General features: G+C 45.8%; 1 protein-coding gene across 1 annotated transcript in view; it reads right to left on the bottom strand.

The window, feature by feature from the left end:
- KPNA3 (karyopherin subunit alpha 3) overlaps positions 1 to 25680 on the bottom strand; it is a 282370-nt gene that overhangs the window by 227980 nt on the left and 28710 nt on the right. Inside the window, exon 2 of the mRNA XM_030200459.1 lies at positions 14513 to 14557. Coding sequence (XP_030056319.1) covers positions 14513 to 14557 — 45 coding nt within the window. The remainder of the gene's footprint in view (positions 1 to 14512; positions 14558 to 25680) is intronic.

Below are 25680 nucleotides of genomic sequence, written 5' to 3'. Positions count from 1 at the left end.
GCGACCAGAATTGAACACAATACTCAAGGTGCGGTCGCACCATGGAGCGATACAACGGCATTATAACATCCTCACACCTGTTTTCCATACCTTTCCTAATAATACCCAACATTCTATTCGCTTTCTTAGCCGCAGCAGCACACTGAGCAGAAGGTTTCAGTGTGTTATCGACGACGACACCCAGATCCCTTTCTTGGTCTATAACTCCTAACGCGGAACCTTGCATGACGTAGCTATAATTCGGGTTCTTTTTTCCCACATGCATCACCTTGCACTTGCTCACATTAAACATCATCTGCCATTTAGCCGCCCAGTCTCGTAAGGTCCTCTTGTAATTTTTCACAATCCTGTCGCGATTTAACGACTTTGAATAACTTTGTGTCATCAGCAAATTTAATTACCTCGCTAGTTACTCCCATCTCTAAATCATTTATAAATATATTAAAAAGCAGCGGTCCTAGCACGAACCCCTGAGGAACCCCACTAACTACCCTTCTCCATTGTGAATTCTGCCCATTTAACCCCACTCTCTGTTTCCTATCCTTCAACCAGTTTTTAATCCACAATAGGACATTTCCTCCTATCCCATGACCCTCCAATTTCCTCTGTAGCCTTTCATGAGGTACCTTGTCAAACGCCTTTTGAAAATCCAGATACACAATATCAACCGACTCCCCTTTGTCCACGTTTGTTCACTCCTTCAAAAAATTGAAGTAAATTGGTCAGGCAAGATTTCCCCACACAAAAGCCGTGCTGACTTGGTCTCAGTAATCCATGTCCTCGGATGTGCTCCGTAATTTTGTTTTTAATAATAGCCTCTACCATTTTCCCCGGCACCGACGTCAGACTCACCGGTCTATAATTTCCCGGATCTCCCCTGGAGCCTTTTTTAAAAATGGGCGTTACATTGGCCACCCTCCAATCTTCCGGTACCACGCTCGATTTTAAGGATAAGTTGCATATCACTAGCAGTAGCTCCACAAGCTCGTTTTTCAGTTCTATCAGTACTCTAGGATGAATACCATCCGGTCCAGGAGATTTGCTACTCTTCAGTTTGCCGAACTGCCCCATTACGTCCTTCAGGTTTACCGTGAAGTCAGTAAGTTTCTCCGACTCGTCCGCTTGAAATACCATTTCCGACACCGGTATCCCACCCAAATCTTCCTCGGTGAAGACCAAAGCAAAGAATTCATTCAGTCTCTCCGCTACGTCTTTGTCTTCCTTGATCGCCCCTTTTACCCCTCGGTCATCCAGCGGCCCAACCGATTCTTTTGCCGGCTTCCTGCTTTTAATATACCGAAAAAAAAATTTTACTATGTTTTTTTTGCCTCTAATGCTATCTTTTTTTCATACTCCCTCTTGGCCTTCTTAATCTGCGCCTTGCATTTGCTTTGACACTCCTTATGCTGTTTCTTGTTATTTTCAGACGGTTCCTTCTTCCATTTTCTGAAGGCGTTTCTTTTAGCCCTAATAGCTTCCTTCACCACACTTTTCAACCAGGCCGGGTGTCTTTTGGACTTCCGTCTTTCTTTTCTAATTCGCGAAATATGTATGGCCTGGGCCTCCAGGATGGTATTTTTGAACAGCGTCCACGCCTGTTGTACAGTTTTTACTCTCTCAGTTGCCCCCCTAAGTTTTTTTTTACCGTTCTTCTCATTTTATCATAGTCTCCTTTTTTAAAGTTAAACGCTAACGTACTTGACTTTCTGTGTACAGTTACTTCAAGGTCGATGTCAAAACTGATCATATTATGGTCATTGTTATCAAGCGGCCCCAGTACCATAACGTCCCTCACCAGATCATGCGCTCCACTAAGGACCAAGTCTAGAAATTTTCCTTCTCTCGTCGGCTCCTGCACCAGTTGCTCCATAAAGCTGTCCTTGATTTCATCAAGGAATTGTATCTCTGTAGCGTGTCCCATTGTTACATTTACCCAGTCTATATTTGGATAATTGAAGTCACCCATTATTATCACATTGCCCATTTTGTTCGCGTCTCCGATTTCTTTTATCATTTCTGTGTCTACCTGCTCATCCTGGCGAGGCGGACGGTAGTACACTCCTATCACCATTTTTTTCCCTTTTATACATGGAATTTCAACCCACAATGATTCGAAGGTGTGATTTGTGTCCTGCTGAATTTGTAATCTATCTGAGTCAAGGCTCTCGTTAATATACAATGCTACCCCCTCCACCAGTCCGGTCCACCCTATCATTATGATATACTTTGTACCCCGGTATGACAGTGTCCCACTGGTTATCCTCCTTCCACCAGGTCTCAGTAATGCCTATTATATCCATTTTTTCATTTAGTGCAATATATTCCAATATATTCCAACTCTTCAGTCGCTCCACATCATAACTATCTGCACCTTCCCTATGTAAACCAGGTAATAGAATAGGAAATTCTTTTATCAAGAAACAACTGAACCATGGCACAGGTTCAGAGCTAATACAATAAGCATTGCTGGCAATAAGTCCATATGTACTCTGCTTTATAAGTAGGTCATGCCTTGGTTTGATTTCTTTGACTGGGCGACCAGAGTGTTGTATAAAGGGACAGCACTAGATGTGGAGTATTTATATTTTAGGAAAGCCTTTGACACGGTTCCGTATGAATTACTAACAGTGCCCAGGCAGTATGGACTCTAAAGTGACTGAGTTAGGAACTTGTTGACTAGAAGGCAACAGAGGGTAGTAGTAAATGGAGCTCACTCTGAGGAAAAGGATGTCACTGATGGTGTGCCATAAGGTTCAGTTCTTGGGCTTTTTTTTTTTTTTAAAGACTCTTGTACGCAATATTGCTGAAGGGCTGTCTGGTTAGGTTTATCTCTTTGCGGATGATACAAAAATCTAGGGTAGACACTCCCGATGATGTGGATAACATGAGGAGGGAATTATGGAAACTTGAAGAATGGTTCGGAATTTGGCAGCTAAGATTTAATGCTAAAAAAAAATGCAGGGTCATGATTTTGGGCTGCAAAAACCTGAGGGAACAGTACGGTTTAGGGGGTGAACTTTTGTGCACAAAAGAGGAGAGGGAATTGAGTGCGATTGTATGCAACAGTCTTAAGGTGGCCAAACAGGTAGAAAAGGTGACAGCAAAAACTAGGATGCTTGGGTGCATAGGGAGAGAGGAATGGCCAGTAGGAAAAAGGAGGCAATGAAGCACCTATATGAGACCTCATTTAAAATATTGTGTACAATTCTAGAGACCACACCTTCAAAAAGATATAAACAGGATGGAATCCATCCAGAAGTGGCTACTAAAAAATGGTCAGTGGTCATCATAAGGCATATAGGGACAAAGATCTCAATATGTTTACTTTGGAAGAAAGGAGGGCGAGGGGAGATATAACAGACACATTTAAATACTTACATGGCATAAATGCACACATGGAGATTCTTTCAATTGAAAGAAAACTCTGGAACAAGGGGGCATAGGATGAAGGTGAAAGGGGACAGACTCAGAAGTAACCCAAGGAAATACTTCACAGAAAGGGTGATGAATTTGTGGAATGGACTCCTGGCAAAGGTGGTGGAGACAAAAACTATCTGAATTCAAGAGAACTTGGGACAAGTAAGTAGGATCTCTAAGGGAGCGAAAGGGAGAGATGATGGCATGGAAGGGCAGACTGGATAGAAAGTGAAGATACTTACCTGTAGCAGGCCATATATTCTCACACGTGGGTAATGCGTTCCTGCATTGCCCATCCGGAGCTTGCAACAAGCTTTTAAAGAGTCTTCTGAAGCGTGGTGCTCCACTGCACATGGGCGAGTGCCTTCCTGCCCGGTGAACACGGGAGCATCAGTATAATACTTAAGCATTAAAAAAAAAAGAAAAAAAAAAAACAACTCCTAGGGTAGGTGGGAAGGTTTGTGAGAATATATGGCCTGCTGTCCCTGGAGAATACCTGCTACAGGCAAGTATCTTCGCTTTCTCCGAGGATAAGCAGGCCAATATTCTCACACATGGGGAATCTCTAGCTACCATGCTCAATGGAACCAACAATCAATGACGAATTGCACCTCGCAAAGGCTAAGCACGAGCATAGGAATCAGAATCTAATCAAGTCATCAGAAGTGCAGCCTGGGACAGAATTAAAAGTGGGCCAAGGCGAGTGGAGTTGGATCCCAGAAACTCCCAAAACTCAAATGAAGCAGTTATTCCTATGGAGCAGAAGGAATGCTACTTGAATCAGGAATAAGGTAAAATTAGTTATTACCTGATAATTTTCTTTCCATTAGTCCCAACAGATCAATCCAGAGACTGGTGGGTTATGTCCCTCTGCCAGCAGGTGGAGATAGAGAGAACTTCTGAGCCTCTATATGTGGTCATGTGTAGCCACCTAAACCTCAGCATTATCGATATCAAAGCCATGTAAACTCCCAACTCGAGAGCTATTCTCCTGTCCTCAGAAAATTCAAGTACATCCTGCAACTGCAAGTGGAACTCGTGCAGCTCACAGCAAGTAAGGAATTTGCTCCAATCCACGTTGAACAAACAATAAACAATCTGAAACTGGAACTCCACATGAAACTAGAAATCAAAACAACAATATAAGCAGAAACTTCCAGGGAGGGCCTCTGGATTGATCTGTCGGGACTAATGGAAAGAAAATTATCAGGTAATAACTAATTTTACCTTCCATAGCGTCCCACAGATCAATCCAGAGACTGGTGGGATGTACCCAAGCAGTTCTTAAGTAGGGCGGAACACAGAGATCCCAGTTTGGAGCACCGAAGCCCCGAACACAGCGTCAGCCCTTGCTGCTACGTCCAACCTATAGTGCTTCGAAAAAGTATGAACTGACGACCAGGAAGCCGATCTACAAATCTCCTCCAAAGAGACCGACTTCGACTCTGCCACAGAAGCCGCCTGTGCCCTAGTGGAATGAGCTCGAAGGTGAGCCAGCGGATCCCTAATGGAAGTGATGTACGCTGAGGCAAAAGCCTCCTTCAACCAGCGAGCCACGTCACCTTAGACGCTTGCTGCCCTTTCTTTGTCCCGCAAAAAGCACAAACAGATGATCCAGATACCAGAAGTCATTCGTCACCTCCAAATACCTGATAATAGCCCACTTAAAATCCAGACACCTGAGCGTGCGAAACTCCGTCGGATGATCCGCTCTACGAAAAGAGGGAAGACAGAGTTGCTGATTCATATGGAAATGCGACACAATCTTGGGCAAAAAGGAAGGAACTGTCCATAGAGTAACCCCTGCCTCACTCTCCTCGCCAATGAAATAGCGACCAAAAATCCTTTACTGACAAAAGAGACAGAGGCTCAAAGGGAGGCCGCTGTAGTGCCTTAAACACCAAATTCAGATTCCAAGTAGGAAACATCGAGGTCCGCGGTGGGCGCAAATAATTGACCCCCCCCCCCCCCCGCAAAAAAAACAACAATATCCGGGTGAGAGGCTAAAGACGACCCCTGTAAATGGCCCCTAAAGCAAGAAGACCCCCTGTAAACGGCCCCTAAAGCACGCCAAGGCTGCCACTTGAACCTTCAAAGAGCTCAACGACAGGCATTTGTCAAGGCCATCCTGCAAAAAGGCCAAGATCAAAAACACCAGAGCCAAAAAGGCTGAGATTCCTGCCGCCGTACATCACGACTCAAAGGTCTGCCACACTCTCGCGATGGAACGCTTCCTAGCTCGCAGCATAGTGGCAATCACCTTGTCCGGATAACCTTTCCTTCTCAAACTTGCCCTCTCAATAGCCAGGCCGTAAGACCAAACGGGGAGGGATCCTCCATAAGAATGGGACCTTGACGTAACAGCCCCTGACCCAAAGGCGAACCAGATCTGCGTACCACAGACGCCTGGGCCAATCCGGATCCACGAAGATCACACGACCTGGGTGGCAATCCACCCATCCCAATATCCTACCTATCATGGGCCACGACAGAAATACATACAGGAGATCTGCCAGAGGCCAAGGCTGGAGAAGCGCATCGATCCCCTGAGACTGAGAATCCCTGCCTCTGCTGAAAAATTGTGTCACTTTGGCATTGGCTGCTCGCGCCATTAGGTCCACAGCAGGACCTCCCCACCGGCTCGTGATCAATGAAAACCCCTGTTCGGAGAGCTCCCACTCCCCCGGATCCAAGACATGACGACTCAGAAAATCCGCTTCGGTGTTTAGCGCACCCGCTATGTGAGCCGCCGAGAGTGGAGTCAAGTGCTCCTCCGCCCAACAGCATAGACACGTCACTTCCCTGGCCAGCGGAACACTCTTGGTGACCCCCCCTAGCGATTGACATAGGCTACCGCAGTCGCGTTGTCGGAGAACACGAACTGGCCTCTCCACCAGTTCCGCGTGAAAGGCCTGTAATGCCAGCCGAACAGCTCTCAGTGCCAACCGATTGATGGACCAAGAAGCCTCCACCGGAGACCAAGAACACTGCGTCATGAGCCCCCAACAACGGGCTCCCCATCCTGAAAGACTGGCATCCATAGTCACCACTACCCAGTCCGGAACCGCCAGGGGCATCCCCAGGCCCAGCTTGTCGACCCGGAGCCACCAATGCATGTCCATCCTGACCAACGTTTCCCATGGTAGCCGAACTGAGTAATCCTCCGAGATCAGTGGCTCAGCAGGGTCCTCTGAAGAGGCCTCATGTGACTCCTGGCCCATGGAACCACCTCCAGCGTGGCTGCCATGGAGCCCAAAACCTGAACAAACCCCCAGGTCTCGAGTGCTGGAATGCACAATAGACTCTGAACTTGCGCCTGAAGCTTCAACCTCTGACTCTCTGGCAAGAAGACTCTGCCCAACCGGGTGTCGAAAAGAACCCCAAGGTATTCCAAGGATTGAGAGGGAACCAAATAACTCTTTTCCAGGTTGACAATCCAACCCAACGAACTCAGCAAGCTGACTACCTTGTCTGTCGCCTGAATGCTGTCTTGAAAGGACGGAGCTCGTATCAGCCAGTCGTCGAGATAAGGATGCACTTGCACCCCTTCCTGTCACAGAAATGCCACGACCACGACCATGACCATAATCTTGGAAAAGGTTTGGGGTGTCATTGCCAATCCGAAGGGAAGCAGCTGGAATTGAAAGTGCTGACCTAGCACTACAAACCGCAGATACCGGTGATGAGGCGGCCAAATGGGAATGTGCGTAAGCCTCTTTGAGATCGAGGGAAGTAAGCAACTCTCCGGGCTGAACTGTGGCTATAACGGAACGAAGAGTTTCCATCCGAAAGTGAAGCACTCACAGAGCTCTGTTTACTCCTTTGAGATCGAGCACCGGACGAAAAGAGCCTCCCTTCTTTGGCACCACGAAATAGATGGAATAACAGCCGAGAAACTGCTGCGTCACCGGTACAGGAACCACAGCCCCCATGCAAATTAAATTCTCTAATGTGTCTCTGACCGCTGCTCTCTTTTATGGCGATTTGCAAGAAGACTCCACGCAAAAAATCTGACAGGGGTCAAAAAAAATTTCTATTTTTTAACCGTCCTGGATTACCTCCAAAACCCACTCGTCTGAAGTCACCCTGGTCCATTCTCCCAGAAAAAAGGACAGCTGTCCCCTTATCGAACCTGGGAGATGGACCAAGGCCCCATCATTGGGTACGAGCCCCTGTGGCCGGTCTTGAGGCCAAGCCGCCTGGGCAGCGCTCCCCACAAAATGGCTGCTGCTTCTGAGGAAAACGCGGCTTAGAGAACAACACTGACCTGCCTGGGCAACAACGCCTTGCATCCTGAAACCGGGCCCGAGAGGACCCCGTGTGAGAAGCCAACTTTGGCTTATCCTCCGGCAAACGACGGCCCTTAGAATCTCCCAGATCCTCAATCTTGTCCAAATCCTCGCCAAACAGAAGCTTGCCTCAAAATGGCAAATGAACAAGTCCAACCAGCAGCAAGCCACCACTGAGAGGGCCACCTCCTTCGCCGATGCCCGAATATCATACAACAAATCTGCTAAATAAGCAAGTCCAGCCTCGAGCGAAGGCAAGGCTGCCACCAGCTCCTCCGAAGAGGCTGCCTTCTGCACCCAGGACAGGCACGCTCTGGCTGCGTAGGACCCGCAGACCGACGCCTGCATACATAACGCTGCTACCTCAAACATCATTAAAGATTCTAATTTTCTGTCCTGCGGATCCTTAAGTACCGTATCGCCTTCCACCAGCAACATAGTCTTCTTAGTAACCGCTGTAGTCAACGAATCCACCGTGGGCAAACGCAAAGTTTCCTGCTCTCCTTCTGGAAGCAGATATAGACGCGTCATGGCCCTCATCACATGAAACCCTGCCTCCGATGTGTCTCACTGCGCTGCAATGAGCGCCTTCATTGCCTCATGAATGTGAAAGGTTCAGTACAGCCGCTTAGTCCCCGACATCATAGAGGGGGCTGCCGAGGAGGTGAGTCCGCTGTCTGGAGCCGAGATATTCAAAATCTCCATGGCCCTGACAATCAGGTTAGTCAATTCCTCATGGCGAAACAACCAGGCCGCTGTGGGATCATCTCCCCCTATAGTAATTCAGACCAGGTCAGTTGGGAAACTTCAGACAACCGACAATCATCTACCTCTGTGCACACTGAAACTGAATCCAACCCCCGCGTATCCACGTGTGGGCGTTTAGCCAGCGAGGGAGAGGAAGCAGAAAAATCCTCCTCAGAGGCCCCCAAAATACATATATTGCCCGGGTCCTCCCCCCCCCCCCCCCCCGATCTTTTGAGTAAAAGGCTTTGTGCAACAGAAGCACAAACTCAGGGGAAAAAGGTGCTCCAGCCTCTTCTACCCCACTATTCCCTGAGAGCCCTCAGAAGGCAGGGGTACCTGGCGCCGAGCTGTTGCACCAGAAGGCCCTGCAGCCAAATCCCCCTCCGAATCCAAGATAGCGCCTGATGAAATGAAGTGAGGAGAATCTGCGCGCCACTTCCACCGCTCCCCCGGAGCCTGCCGTTTGCGCCCCAGTCCCAGCTAAACACACCTCAGCTGACGGATGCCGAATCCGCTGCCGCCCACGCCTTCAAAGGCGCAACGGTGCCAAAATTATCTGCCGCCTGGTGGGAAGAAGACCGCCCGGAGGAGCCCAGCAACGGGGCTGACGGACCCGCGACCTGTTCCAGCCACTCTGGCCCCGCCGATCCTCCCTGCACCGGAGAGTCCTGAGGGCAGACAGCGCACACTTCAGACGCTGCTCTCTGGTTCCCTCACCGGGAGCAGCATTTCACCGATTCCGATGGGGCTGCCATGTGCCCAGCTGACCAAGCACCACAGGAATCCCCCTGCCCGCTATCGGAACGGCTCCCCCCAGTCTGACTTGCAGAACCCCTGCTTACTGTGAGTGCCAGGCAAATAACACACAAGGGTGTTTTTTTTTCTTTTTCCTGAAAAACAGGAGATTAACAACTCACGTGCACCAGGAAGGGAACCAGCGGGGGGGGGGGGGGGGGGGGGGGGGGGGGGCCTGGCACCACCAGGTGTCCCCGCTCAGCATCTTAGCGAGCCCTCAACCCCGTAGGGTATCTCAACTTATCCTGAGGGAACGGGCAAGGAGCCCCCAAATCCAGACCTGCAGAGTTATGACCATCCACCTGCTAGATAGAGAGAATACTGAGGTTTGGGTGGCTACACATGACCACATATAGAGTACTCTCTATCTCCACCTGCTGGCAGAAGGCCATAACCCACCAGTCTCTGGATTGATCTGTGGGACGCTATGGAAGATGAGAATCCGCAGAATGAAAACTACATAAGCAGCATGCAAATTCTCAGAAGGAAACTAACAGCTGAGCTAGGGCTCAAGCATTGCAATCAGCAAGAGGATCCTCCTGGATTACACAGCTGAGTGCAAGAAAAGAAAAATGAATAGAGACTGCATGTTCTAGATGGCAACTAAATAAAAGGTTGGCCACCAAATATTTGCAGTGCAAAGGATGCAGCACACACATGCCAGGGCAGAAGATCATGAAAGGATTCAGACAAGAAAATCATCACTGCAAAGAAAAGGCCAACAGAAACTTAGACAAGGACTCATGGGAAATCCACTTGAGTGCAATACAAAAGAAAAAAATAGAACTGTTACTAGGTTCAAAATGGAGTGACCCAGCAATCCGAAGCAAACCAGAACCCCAGGAGTAAAATCCTGACAGAGAATGGTAAAACAGAGAACAGCAGACAACGCCCGCTTCTGCGGCAGACAAGGACTACTCAGGGAGAGAGGAGATGGAAGTGGAATCTCCATAACACACATGGAAGCGTGAGTGTGGAAATGAGACAACCCACTCTGAAGCAAAAAGTATAGAGAATAGAAAAAAGGATCCCTTTTGCATTGAGTGTCACATGTATGATTATCTCCCAGTTGGTGAGATGTCATGTGTGTGCGCCCGATGCAAAGAGCTCCTAGCTCTTAGAGAACGTGTCCGTTCTCTTGAGGCTAGAGTAGCAGACTTGGTGGAGCTGAGGGAGACAGACAGGTACATAGAGACGACCTACAGGGATGTTGTAGAGAAGTCCCACCTCCAGTCTAGTAGCCCTTGTGCTACCTTGGAGGAGGGAGGTCTCCTAGAAGGACAGCATCACCCTGGTGAAGTAGGAAGTACTCTTGTAGCCAGGACCTGCCCACCAGGGGATGTACTATCCTCTCATACCGAGGATATGTCTCCAAGTACTGCCCGGGAGGGAAAGGTTAGGACAGCCGATGTAGTTGGTGATTCGATCATTGGGCATATAGATAGCTGGGTAGCTGGTGGACGTGAGGATCGCCTGGTGACTTGCCTGCCTGGTGCGAAGGTGGTGGACCTCAAGCGTCACCTAGATAGTGCTGGGGAGGAGTCGGCTGTCTTGGTACATGTGGGTACGAATGACATAGGAAAATGTGGGAGAGAGGTTCTGGAAGCCAAATTTAGGCTCTTAGGTAGAAAGCTCAAATCCAGATCCTCTAGGGTAGCATTTTCTGAAATGCTACCTGTTCCACGCGCACGGCCAAAGAGACAGGCAGAGCTCCGGAGTCTCAATGCGTGGATGAGACAATGGTTCAGGGAGGAGGGTTTTAGATTTGTTAGGAACTGGGCAACATTCTGGGGAAGGGGGAGCCTATTCCGAAAGGATAGGCTCCACCTTAACCAGGGTGGGACCAGGCTGCTGGCATCGGCATTTAAAAAGGAGATAGAGCAGCTTTTAAACTAGAAATGGGGGAAAGGCTGAAAGTCGCTCAAAAGCGCATGGTTCAGGATACAGTATCTTGCAAGGATATCTCACAAACAGGGAAGATAGGATTTCTGGATAATGAGGTTGCACAACAGATAGTGGTAGGCCAGGTGCCCTTAAATACAACTAAAGGTCAGACAAAAGATGGCAAATCAATAGTGTCAAGTACTAAGAATCATGCAAATAGGAACAACATACATACTCAAATGTCTATATGCAAATGCTAGGAGTCTAAGAAATAAGATGGGAGAGTTGGAATATATTGCACTAAATGAAAAATTGGATATAATAAGCATTACTGAGACCTGGTGGAAGGAGGATAACCAGTGGAACACTGTCATACCGGGGTACAAAGTATATCGTAGTGATAGGGTGGACCGGACTGGTGGAGGGGTAGCATTGTATATTAACGAGAGCCTTGACTCAGATAGATTACAAATTCAGCAGGACACAAATCACACCTTTGAATCATTGTGGGTTGAAATTCCATGTATAAAAGGGAGAAGGATGGTGATAGGAGTGTACTACCATCCACCTCGCAAGGGGGGGGGGGGGGGGGGGGAGGTAACCCTGAGGATTAGAAAAAAAAAAAAAACAAGAGGGACTGCACAGAAGCAACCTCCCAGGAGATGCAATGCCATAGAATTGCACCTCAAATGGACCTCTGAGCATCGTATGTGAGCAAGCTTTCCACTAGCCAACAGGCCAGAAAGGAAAATATATATCACCTCACAGCAGAAAAATTAGAGGCAAGTTCCTGGAACCACAGGTCTGCAAGGAGCTTGCTGCACTGAGATCCGAAGAAAAATGTTCTCAATGGTAATTTAGCAGCCGGGGCCTTGCCCCGAAAAAGAGCAGTTCCCCATCAACAGATTGGGCCTCCTTGATGGACCGGCAGTCCAGAGATAGTGACAAGTTTGTCCCCCACTGTAGCTGGAGAGATATCCAGGTTAAGGTATGTGGGCCAAGGACGAGAACAAAAATGCTGGAGTTCAGCCCAGTGAGATGTATAAGTGGTGTACCCACTCCAACGCGACCAGAGGGAGTGCTGCCCAAGTTGTCGACAAAAACCTCTGAGATAAAAAGGGAGGTGTGTCTTTGAAAACATCAGCCACCACTATCAACATGCCAGGGTGAATTCCCTAGCACAGGTACCCATTCGCCCGTGGTAGAACTGTCAAGGGACATTACATATAAGTACATAAGTAATGCCACACTGGGAAAAGACCAAGGGTCCATCGAGCCCAGCATCCTGTCCACACCGGCCAATCCAGGCCAAAGGCACCTGGCGAGCTTCCCAAACCTACAAACATTCTATACATGTTATTCCTGGAATTGTGGATTTTTCCCAAGTCCACTTAGTAGTGGTTTATGGACTTGTCCTTTAGGAAACCGTCTAACCCCTTTTTAAACTCTGCCAAGCTAACCGCTTTCACTACATTCTCCGGCAACAAATTCCAGACTTTAATAATGCGTTGGGTGAAGACATTTTCTCCGATTTGTTTTAAATTTACTACACTGTAGTTTTATTGCATGCCCCCTAGTCCTAGTATTTCTGGAAAGTGTGAACAGATGCTTCACATCCACCTGTTCCACTGCACTCATTATTTTATATACCTCTATCATGTCTCCCCTCAGCCGTCTCTTCTCCAAGCTGAAAAGCCCTAGCCTCCTTAGTCTTTCTTCATAGGGAAGTCGTCCCATCCCCGCTATCATTTTAGTCGCCCTTCGCTGCACCTTTTCCAATTCCACTATATCTTTCTTGAGGTGCGACGACCAGAATTGAACACAATACTCAAGGTGTGGTCGCATCATGGAGTGATACAACGGCATTATAACATCCTCACACCTGTTTTCCATACCTTTCCTAATAATACCCAACATTAAAGAAGGGCAGCCATAAGGGTGAGTTTAGCCTCTCACTGGTAGTTGAGACCCCATAAGGCACAGGAGAAGTGTCACTCGACCCAAATAAAAATACACCTGGTAGTGTCCGGCCAACTCACAAAGTGGATGACAGCAACCTCTACCCCCTGCTGAAATCTAACATACCAGGCCACAGAAGAATATGCTCATGAAGAACCAGTATGGCTGAAGAGCAGCCAGCAAAACAAAGCTAAGGTGGCAGCACTGTCAACTGGGGGGGGGGGGCACAGTCAGATCGCTATAGCTTACATATCTAACCACCAAGGAGCGAGAAGGGTACTGGCTGACAAATTCAGGAAAGCCACAAATGTTGTATAAAGATGCTCTCTCCTCAGTAGCAGCAACAGAAGGGATCTCCAAATCCTCTCAAAAAGAGGAGGAATAGCGACAGAACGTCTAAGATCTTGCACTGACGTACCTGCACCTGTCATCGGTGTAAGACAGGAACAGTCCTAGGGGGACCAAGACTAAAGATGTGTTTACCGAGACCAGTGCTTCAATAGGGACATCCAAGTAGTTTTCCAGTCCCAAAGTCATCCGCAAGTGCCGGTGTTGCATGAAACACCAACACCACAGATCACACCCGATGGACTGACTCAAGAGGCAAAGCTCTGCTCTTCCCTTCTCTTCCTCTCCTCCACCAATGGCTGCTGTAAGAATTCCTGAACTGTGACCTCTGCCTCTTGTCCTGCAACAAAGACTTGCAATCGTGTTTTGTCATCTGCACGTCATTGCATCAGCACATCGACCCCTGAAGCAGGCGCCTTTGTTGGCGCCGAAACACGGCCCATGTCGGGTCATTGATTAATAAAGTACTCCTGTTGTCCTAGTTCTGAAGGCCCAGTGTTGCTTTTTTCTTTTGACTTTGGATTTTCTACACATTTGCTGTAATGAGGTTAAAATGCGTAATTTTGTTACCCTGAACACACCCAGCGAGTTCAGAAAATGGAATCTGGAACCCTGAACACACCTGGTAAGTCCAGAAAATGGAATTTGGAAGCTGCTAGTTTAGTGGAAGTGTGTATTACTGGTATACCAACTATGCTTGAGCCACTATGACTATGCCTAAGATATCTAAGCTGATGGAGGCTCCAATGCATGAAAATAAAATGTGCACATTCAGTGTATAGTTAGCCTAAAAACCAGGTCTGTTAGGTAAGACTCAAGAATCTGAAAAGCAAACACTAGTTTATACAATCAGGTGTAACCAAAGTTTAAAGCTATTCAAATAGTTCTGATGATCCCACCAGTCAGGTTTTCAGGATATCCACAATGAATATGCAAAAGCTAAGGATTTATATACATAGAACACACAATATACATGAATTTTCTATATAATTTGGATACCGTGAAAACCCAATTAGCATTGGGATCACCAGGACAAGTCTGAGAGGCCATAGAATAAGCAAACTTCTAGTTACCTTTCGCAGTTCAATTGTCACTTCATTTCTGTGTCTTCTCATAGTCTGAAAAACAAGCAGGTGTTTTAAATAAGATATAATCTGAACGGTAGTAAAAATACTATTTTTCTCCCAACCTGTGAGACATTGATGCACGAAACTGTAGAATTTTTATGTTTACAAATATCAGGTAAGCTCTAGAAAAGAGATGCTGATGAAGTACAACCCCAGGATCTACACTATTCATTTTAGAGAAAACGTCATCAATTCTTGCTCATATCAAGTGACATCAGATTCAACATCAGCCACATGGACACCTGAATGTGGAGCTCCACAGGGATCCCCCCTCTCACCGACAATACTCAACCTAATGATGACACCCTTAGCCAAACTATTATCAAAACAAAACCTCAACCCATACATTTACGCCGACGATGTAACGATCTACATCCCATTCAAACAAGACCTAAAAGAAATTTCCAATGAAATCAACCAAAGTCTACATATCATGCACTCATGGGCAGACGCCTTCCAATTAAAACTCAATGCAGAAAAAACCCAATGCCTAATATTCACCTCTCAGCATAATACGAGCAAATTTACCACCATCAACACCCCAAAACTAAATCTACCAATCTCAGAAACCCTGAAAATCCTAGGAGTCACCATTGACCGGCACCTGACACTAGAGAATCACGTGAAAATCACAACCAAAAAGATGTTCCACTCAACGTGGAAATTAAAGAGAGTAAAACCATACTTCCCCAGAAATGTTTTCCGGAATTTGATACAATCATTAGTACTCAGTCACTTAGACTACTGCAACTCACTCTACGCTGGCTGCAAAGAGCAAATACTCAAAAAACTCCAGACAGCCCAGAACACAGCAGCCAGACTCATATTTGGAAAACAAAATACGAAAGCGCAAAACCCCTTCGAGAGAAACTACACTGGCTACCACTCAAAGAGCGCATCACGTTCAAAGTATGCACCTTAGTACACAAAATCATCCACGGCGAAGCCCCAGCCTACATGTCAGACCTAATTGACCTACCACCCAGGAATGCCAAAAGATCATCTCGCACATTCCTCAACCTTCATTTCCCTAACTGCAAAGGCCTAAAATATAAACTAATGCACGCATCAACCTTTTCCTACATGAGCACGCAATTCTGGAACGCACTGCCAAGGAACCTAAAAGCGACCTATGAACTGACCAACTTCCGCAAACAGCTCAAGACCCATCTCTTCGACAAGATATACCACAAAGACCAAAACTTGTGAAACCCCCATACATACTTGTGAAACCCCATACATATCTAGCAATGTTAAGAATGCCCTATGTCATGTCACTATCCAGTTTTCCATTACTATACTACCCAAATTACTTCTGCAACACTAAAGTACAATTTCAGTAATCTCCTGTAAGAAATCTTTACGGCATCACTGCTAAACAAAATGTGCAACCCTTGGTTTAGTTACATATGTTGTATGATATCTGAAGTGTAACATAGTTTGCGATTTTTTTTTTCTTTCTTTCTTTCTTTCTTTCTTGCATTTGTATCCCACATTATCCCACCTCTTTGCAGGCTCAATGTGGCTTACAATAAATCATGGATAGTGGGAATGAGAGGATAATTGACATTTTCCACTTTTCAACATTTTAAGCTATTTCCTTTAAATTGTATGTTTATCACAAATATTTTACATTGAAAAAAAAAAGTTAATTAGCTTACATCAAAAGCTGAAAACTGAGAATATAACTATGCAACCCCATGTACACAATTAGTGGCAGCTAGATGGCCTTGAATTCTCTGCATCTGAGCTTATTTTAATTATTCTTAATGCCAAACTTCTTGATCAAAATATCGAATAACCTAGCACAAAATAAAATCTCATAAAATCTACAAGTTTTTCAGAAGTTTAATGCAGAAACTATTGTATGTTTATTATTCTAAGGCAGTAGTTCTCAGATTAATGCTCAGAACACAACCAGACTGCCTTGCAGGATAGACCATGAACACGCATGAGATAATTTTACATAAAATGCAAATCCCTTTATTCAGACTCATAGTTGATATCTTGAAAGGTGAAATTTGTTCACTGCTAATCACTCTGATTCCTGCTAGACCAGTACAGACAAGCGTTTGCTTGTTTGTAATTTTGCCATATTGCATGACTGTGCTCTAACTTGGGTAGTTGGGTCTTTTCCATCTTAACTGGTTTTTCTTTTCAAATTTGTTTTGTTTTTTTTATAATTATCTGTAAACCGCATTGACTTGTTCACAAGTAAAGCAGTATAGTAAATTTTAATAAATGATAAACAAAACAGTTATTTCACCCTACCAGCAGATGGGAAGCAGAAAATGTACACTTTCCAGTAACATCACCTGTATAAGGATGGTGTTGCCTGGAACCTCAATATGCTAATACACACAGAAAACACACCAATACATAACCCCACAAAGAACATTCTGCAACAGACCTGAAAACCTCATGGGTGACATTTATTTTATTTGGTGCATTTTTACCCCACATTTTCCCACATAAGCAGGCGCAATGCGGCTTACATTAAGTCAAGAGTATACAATTCAATATAGAGATGGCACAGAAACAGAATGTGACAGGAGGGGAAGGTACACTGGATGACACGGACAAAGGACAGGGGTGAAGAGCCAACAAGTGGTAGAGGTTAAACAGTGGAGTAGCCAGGGGAATAAGCCTTGGCAAATAAGGTCTTTAAGGACTTCCTGAACTACAGATGGTCGACGAGCTCCTTAAGCTGTCGTGGCAGGACATTCCAGGATTGTGTGCTGATGTAGGGGAAGGACGAAGCATAAAGTGTCTTGTATTTTACATGCCTACAGGTGGGGTAATGAAGATGGAGGCAAGTCCTTGCAGAGCTCTGGGCATTTCTAGAGGGCAGATCGATTAGAGTAAGCATGTATGGAAGAAAGCTCTACCTACTGGCTTCAGAAGTGGGGAGCAGACTTGGTAAGGTTATCAAGGCTGGAAGATTTTGATGGGAGATGGAGGAGGAAGCAGAGGGAACCTGGTGGCAGAAGGTAGACAAAAAGCTTGAAAGGGGGAGGGGCAGCACAAATCAAATCAGGAAAGGTTGAGGCCAAAAAGGGTAGGAGTTGGGGAGGGGCACAAGATGGCTTGCATACCTCATTGTCTAATAATCACCCAGGCTCTGGGTTTTCTGAAGTCTAGGGTGGGCTATAAATGGAGGCACTTCAGTTTTTTTTTTTTTTAGTAAGGCTGCTCAGGCTGCCAGGTCCCACCCTCCACCCTCACTCAGTTCTGTAGTGTGCACTGCCTCTAGCCAGCTTCAACACCACACTCCAGGCTGAGGCACATGGTCAGCACCTGCTGCACAGCCACTCACAGCCGTGCTCCCTCCTGCATTAATAATTTGCAGTTTTGCACCCCCCCCCCCCTCAACACACACACCAACTTGCCTTTGGTTTAGTGTTCGGCAGCTCCGTAGAAGTTTGGGGGAAGCCTGGAGAGATGGCAGCAAGCAACTACCGGTGTGCATCAGCAACTCATGGTGGCTCGTGGCTGTATTAGGTTGTGCTGTGGGCGGTCTCGCTCACAGGCTGGCTGGCTGCCTCTGCTGCTATTGCCAGCCTACATAGAAACACGAAGTTACATCAAGAGAGAGGCTCCAGCAGCAGAGGTCCCATGGCTAGCTAGAGTCAGAAGAGGGAACTTGGAATTTAAAGCACTGAGCAACTTGTAAGTAAAAAAATATATATATATATTAGCCTGTGGGGAGGGAATAAAGAAGAATTTAAGGGGGAGAGGATCTACTGTAGGCTCAGCTGACTCCCGAGTCGGATGGACATCAGGGCACAGACAGCAGGCTGGTGTCATCACTGACAAGCATCCTTTAAGTCCAGAGAGCATAGCCAATCGTTTTCCTGAATCATTGGGAGAAGGGTGCCCAGGGAAACCATCCTGAATTTTTCCCACACTAGGAATTTGTTCAGGGCCCTTAGGTCTAGGATGGTATGCATCCCCACCACCCCCCACCCCCGCTCATTTTCTTCTGCATAAGGAAGTACCTGGAATAGAATCCTCACCCTTCTACCCCTAGTGAAATGGGTTTGACCGCATGGGCCTTCAGAAGGGCAGAGTGTTCCTCTGCAAGTACCTGCCTGTTCTAAGAGCTGAATGAATGAGCTCTCTGTGGACAATTTGGAGGTTTGAGATGCCAATTGAGGGTGTATCAGAGATGTACTATTCGAAGAACCCACCGGTCTGAGGTTATGAGTCCACTCTTTTTTTCTTTTTCTTTTTTTTTTTTTTAATTTAAGTTTAATCATTTATACAGGTTGACAAACAAATCATACTTGTTGAAACACAGAAAGAATTTTACACAAGCATTTTTTGAACCTAAACGGCTCCAAAGGTAACAATATTACACTTCCTTAGACCACAATATATATAAGTAGTAAGGGGGAGTATTTAAATATGATACAAAGGAAAGTCCTCAAAGAGGACAAAAATAAAAATAACCATAGTAGCTTAACATCTGTTGTTACCTTATAATTTCTTCATAATATTATTCCTAATTTAAGCTTTTCCTATCTACGAAAATCTGCAATTGGTTAGATTCATAGAAAATATACTTATTTCCCAAATATTTTACCACGCATTTACAAGGGTAGGCTAACAAAAATGTTGCACCCATCTCTCTCACTTTCTCACGCAATAACAAAAACTGTCTTCTCCTTTCCTGTGTAGCTCTAGTCACATCAGGGTAAATCCATATCTTTTTACCATAAAATGGTTTCATTGAGTTCTTGAAATAAAGCCTCATCAAGGAGCTAAGGTCTTGGTCAAATATTAAAGAAACAATTAATGTTCCACGTGTCTCCACCTCAGTAATGGATTCTTCTAAAATTGCTGTTAAATTTTGAAGATCTATTTCATTTCCCATTCGTCCAGGAGACTCTTTTTTTTTTAGATATCGGCAAATAATAAATTTTATTACAAGGAGGAATAGCTTGTGGAGATATCTCCAAATTCTCCATTAGGTATTTTTTAAATAAGTCTATTGCTGTTAATCCTGGAACTATTGGGAAATTCAGTAACCTCAAAGTGAGTCTTCTGTTGTAATTTTCTAAATTTTCTATTTTTTTATGAATCAGGAGTTTGTCTTTTGTCAAAGAGTCTGTTGTATTTTTAACCATTTTAATCTGCTCCTGGTTCACTGTAATTTTTTCCAAAGTCTCAGAACGTACCTTTTCCAAGGAATCCGTTAGTGAGGTCATCTGGTTAACCATTGAAGTAGTTTCTTGTGCAGTTTTATCAACAGTGGTTTTTAAATCTTGAAGAACCTTCCATATCGTAACCAAAGTTATTTCTCTAGGAAAAGCCTCTTCCACGCTTTTCTCCCTGCCAATATCAAGGGATGCACTACCTGGCTGAGGGTTTCCGTTGACGCCTTCCGTCTCTAGCCCTCCTTGCTCTCCTCTTGATTTGGCAGGGCATGGAGGTGGAATAACACCCGGGGGCGACAGCGTAGTATCCAGGCCCTGAATCGCCACAACTTCCGTATCGGCGTCCATTGCAGGCCCCGCTCCTCCGGTCAAATAAGGTTGAATCGACACATAACGCTCCAGCGTTTGCTGCACTGGAGAGGAGGTTCTGGCTGCCGGCAGATAGCCTTTCGTTACCCCCTTTCTTTTCGTATGTGGCATCTCAGGAAACAATATTCTCAGCAAAAAAGCTTCCAAAGGCAGCACGAGCGTTAACGTGTAAGTTAGTTCGCCATCTTGTCACGCCCCCCAGTTCATCTTGATGAGTCCACTCTTGGTGAAAAAATTTGAGCCTCCCCCTGGCTGGCAAGTCGTCCGGACGGACTCTTTTACTGCAGCTATGCTGTGCTGGAGCCAGTCAAAAGCTTGTCTCTTGCTTTGCCTGGGGAGCAGCAGGGGCCTTAGGCCCTCTTGTTGACATGAATGAGCACACTAGGGTTCAGCCTGAGTAGGCTGGCAAGCCGAAGAGTTTTACCTACACTTAGGATAATAATAGGAACTCTTCCTTGGTTTGCCAAAAAGTCCTCCTAGCTGAGGAGGATGATGCAGAAAGCGGCTGGCAGGAGAAAGAAGAGATGGTATTGGTCTGTTTTTTCATTTGGTCAGCAACCTCCTTTTTCAACCTAATCTCTAAAAAGGTTATCCCCCCGACAAGGGGCATTCATCCTCTGTTGAACAGAATGTTCCAAGTCAGAAACATACAGCCATGAGAGTCTGCTTATTGCTATACTTTGAGCAGAGATCCTAGTTGCCACATCAAAAGTATTGAAAGTGCTCCTGGCCAAGAACTTTTGACATGCCTTCTGCTGCTTGACCAACTTGCAAAAAGGCACAGCCTGCTCCAGAGGGAGCGTCTCAACCAAGTCCGACAGCTGGTGCACCGAGTTTAACAAGTAGACACTTGTGAAGACTTGGTAAGATTTATAAGGGAAATGAGCATTGAAGCCTGGTACATCTTCCTCCCAAAAGGATCCAGTGTTCTAGCTTCTCTGCCTGGGGGCACAGAGGCATAGTCCCTGGTACTTCTGGCTCTTGAGACCCAATTCCATCACCATGGAACTGTGAGGCAACTGAAGCTTATCAAAACCGGCACACTGTGTAGCAGATACTGGGTGTTAACCTTATTAGGAATGACAGGGACAGACAGAAAGGACTCCTAGTTCCTGACAAGGACTTCCTTGAGTGCCTCATGGACAGATGCAGTCACGGCCTCCTTAGGAGGAGATGTGTAGTCCAGAACCTCGAGCATCTTGGCCCTGGGCTCATCTGCCACTTCAAAAGGAAATGGAATGGAATCAGCTATTTCTTTTACAAAAGATGGAAATGAAAGCCTCTCCGGAAGAGACTTTCTCCTTTCAGGTGGAGGGGGAAGATTTTGAAGGAATCCTATAAGATTCATCCGAGGAAAAAGTACCTGTGATCCTCCTCTGAATCCCATGAGCGCTCCTCTTCAGTGTCAGACAGTATCTCCCGATGGGAATGTCAAGACCGAACCTGCCTCGGTGCCGAGGAACCATGTCCGAGAATGATGTTGAGAATTTGACTCCTGCAAAGCTTCCTCCACCAGTGTTGAGGGAGAGCCAGCTTGGGTGGTAGTTGACACCGGAGCCACATGCAGTGCCAGCAGCAGGCTGAGGGCCAAGCAGGGCTGCAATGGGAGGCAGGATAGGTGCAAGCACCCCCGATGCTGGTGCACACCATTGAAAAAGGCCATCCAGCAGCTCAGGGAGCAAGGCACAGGTATGCTCATCGAGGGCAGACATCGGGAAAAGCTGGGGTGCTGGCTGAGGCACAGGTTGCAGAACTGCTGGGGTCAATGCGGGAGCTGGATCTTGGCTGCTAGGAGACAAGCGCATCGGTACCTCTGTATGGAGGGGGAGCGGTCCTCCCAGCGCCGATGCTTCTCAGGTGCAGAGTCCTTCAACACCCCGGAGCTCCCAGCACCATATGTCGAGGGTAACCGATGACTATGCTTTTTGTCCTTCGCCCAAAGCATGTCACCAAGTCTCCTCGGTGCCAATGTCTAATCCATACATTGTGTCAGGTCAGATGGTCTCGGGGGCCCTGCACAGCAGGAGGCCTCGATGCAGGTGGAGACCCACTCAATGCTTCACTGCTCCCAATGTCTGAGGATCTAGCAACAGCCATGCTTACCGACACGCCCGATGCCACTGCGATGCTTGACATCAATACAGACACCTCCAAAATCCCAAAGCATGTCACCAAGTCTCCTCAGTGCCAACGTCTAATCCATACGTCGCGTAATGATGGACGATAACGGGGGGGGCCCACTCGGTGCTTCCCTGCTCCCAGTGTCTATCTAGTAACAGCCATGCTTACCAACGCTCCCGATGCGATGCCCGGCATCAATGCAGACGCCTCCGACCTTAATGCCGACGAACCAGACTTGGCTCCAAAATCCTCTGAGATACTCTAGAAACCTGGGTCCTCTTCTTCATGAGGAGACGCGGTTATATGGACAGGCCCAAAACACTGCAGGCACCAAGAATGGGTGTCTTTCCCAGAGATTGTCTGATTGCACCAGGTACAGAACTTGAAGCCACTGGGAATCTTCATGAACATGGATGGAAAACCTTTGTCGGCTAAATTAAACGATGGTGCCTGAAAAAGGGGCAAAGCATGGAATAAAAGGAAAGAGGAAAAGTCTTGGCTGAAGTCGAGGCCTAAAAGCGGCCTGATGACGATGGAAAAACAAACAAAACTTAAAACCGGGCAAAAAACTAAGGAAATTTAAAAAAGGAGGTTCCAACAATAGGAACAGACAAAGGGCCAAAAAAAAAAAAAAAAATAGCCGGGAGGCACAAAAATAGCTCTAAGACCAAGTGACATGAGGAGATAAGAAAAACGCCTTCTCATACAGAAAAAGAAGAACTGAGAACACGTTCTTGCGGCGGGCAGGAAGGTACTCACGCATGTGCGGTGGAGTGCGCCTCATGCTCCACAAAGCATAATGTAAATCGGCATCACCCACTTGTGAGAATATATGTCTGCTTGTCCTTGGAGAATCAGATTATTCAGGGCTGTAGGTAAGTCAGGTTCATCCACATAGATGTAGAATTGAATATCCATTGACTGAATCAGCTCGGCTAATAGCTTGGGGTACATATTGAACAGAATGGGTGACAGTATCGATCCTTGTGGTATCCCAAAAGGTCAGTGTCCATGGTGGCAATGAGGTGCTGCCAAACATTATAGATTGTTGCCTGCCTGATAGGATCTGAACCATGCAAGTATTATTCCACTGATACCTGTTTCTGTCAGTCATGCTAGCATGATATCATGATCCACAGTATATAAAAAGCTGCTGAGAAATCTAGCAGTACTAACAACGAGGCAAATTCCATGTATCGGTTTCTGTAAAGATCATCCAGCAGGGATACAAGGACCGTTTTTGTTCCATAACTGGATCTGAATCCCAATCAACATGGATCTAGCCAGTCACCGAGTTGAACACAGACTGTTTGTTTGTTCTATAGGTTTCCCTAGATATGTGATGCTGGATACTTGCCAGTAACTTTCAAGTTTGTTATGGTCAAGGTTGTTTTTCTTTAGCAAAGGGTGAACCACTGCCCCTTTTAATGCAGTTGACAGTTGCCCATTAGAAAGAGAAGAGTTCATAATTTTAGAGGCACTTTCTATGAGGCCCATACTTGCCTGCTGAACTATCTTTGATGGGCAGAGGTCGAAGGAGCAGGTAATTGATCGACGGTCTCCTAGGATTTTGTCAAGGCTCTCCTCTGTTATTGGGTTAAAAAAAGTGTTACACTATAGTATAATGGAATATGTAGAACTTAATATCAGAACTTAAATTGAAAGTAAACGATCAAACGTTACTTATCTTGGACAACCAATATCAATTGGATTGGAGTACTACAGCAAGAAAGTAATTGATACTGGTCGTCCAAGATAAGTAACGTTTGATCGTTTACTTTCTCTTTAAAAAATTTTGTTGAATGTCTCACCCCATAAGTATTTGATAAGGTGGTTGGCCATTTGTTTCATGAATATTTGAATTACGTGGAGTTTTTTTAAGACTTATGATTACAAAAAAGGAGTCCTCTTTACTACAAAGGTTTGGTCCTTTAAAACGAGGTGCCTCCTGGATTACTGAGGTCTTTTTTTCTCCACAGATTTTTCATTGAAACGTGTCACAAACACCTTTGAATACCTTAATCACTGTAGAATTAGTGCATAAGTTCTGTTTAAAAAAGTGTCCCATATCTCTGTCAGATAGGGGTGAGTTTGTGTATTCCTGGGTGGGATTGCCTGTAAATCCTGGCAGAGACTTAATTTTGTTGGTGAAGTATGCAGCAAAATCATAAAAGTTTAGTTTTGACAGGGCAGTCTGGCTCTGTTGTGGGGGTTGAAGTAGGCTGTTTAATTGTCCCATAGGTTTTCTACCCTCCCTCAATATCAGAACAAAAAAAAGTATCTTTTATACTGATTGTCCATGGGAAAAGGTGGACTTCATCAGCACCGATATCTGTGGCATTATGGGATCAAATCTCCACTTTTGACTGTCATCTTTACTGTACCACCTTTTGACATGACTCCTATGACGTCTCCTACAAAAACTGGCTCCTCAGAGCCAAAGAGATAAGTACAAGTACTGCCACACTGGGACAGACCAAAGGTCCACCAAGCTCAGTATCCTGTTTACAACAGTGACCAATCCAGGCCACAAATATCTGTCAAGATCCCAGAAAAGCTCAATACATTTTATGATGCTTATCCCAGAAATAAGCAGTGGATTTTCCCAAGTCAATTTAATAATGGTCTATGGACATTTCCTTTAGCAAGCAGTCCAGACCCTTTTTAAACCCCACTAAGCTACCCGCCTTTACCACATTCTCTGGCAATGAATTCCAGAGCTTAATTATACATTGAGTGAAGAAACATTTTCTCCGATTCGTATTAAATTTACTACTTTGAAGCTTCATTGCATGCCCCCTAGTCCTAGTATTTTTGGAAAGAATAAAGGATTCACGTCTACCCGTTCCACTCCACTCATTAATTTATAGACCTCTATTATATCTCCCCTCAGCCATCTCTTCTCCAAGCTGAAAACCCTAGACGCTTCAGCCTTTCCTCATAGGGAACTCATCCTATCCACTTTATCATTTTCGTCGCCTTTCTCTGTACCTTTTCTAATTCCACTATATCTTTTTTGAGATGTGGTGACCAGAATTGAACACAATATTCGAGGTGTGGTCACACCATGGACCGCTACAAAGGCATAACAACATCCTCATTTTTGTTTTCCAGTCCTTTCCTAATAATACCTAACATTCTATTTGCTTTCTTAGCTGCCACCACTACACACTGAGCAGAAGGTTTCCAACGTATCAACGATGACACCTAGATCCCTTTCTTGGTCGGTGACTCCTAACATGGAACCTTGCATTACGTAGCTACAATTCGGGTTCCTCTTTCCCCACATGCATCACTTTGCACTTGCTCACATTAAACATCATTTAGACGCCCTGTCTCAAAGGTCCGCTCACATTAAACATCATTTAGACGCCCTGTCTCGAAGGTCCTCTTGATATTTTTCACAATCCTCTTGTGATTTAACAACTTTGAATAACTCTGTGCCGTCAGCAAATTTAACTACCT

This window comes from Microcaecilia unicolor, chromosome 4 (genome assembly GCF_901765095.1).
Source record: "Microcaecilia unicolor chromosome 4, aMicUni1.1, whole genome shotgun sequence".
Classification (NCBI taxonomy): Eukaryota; Metazoa; Chordata; class Amphibia; order Gymnophiona; family Siphonopidae; genus Microcaecilia; species Microcaecilia unicolor.
This window is presented reverse-complemented; position numbering and strand designations above follow the sequence as displayed.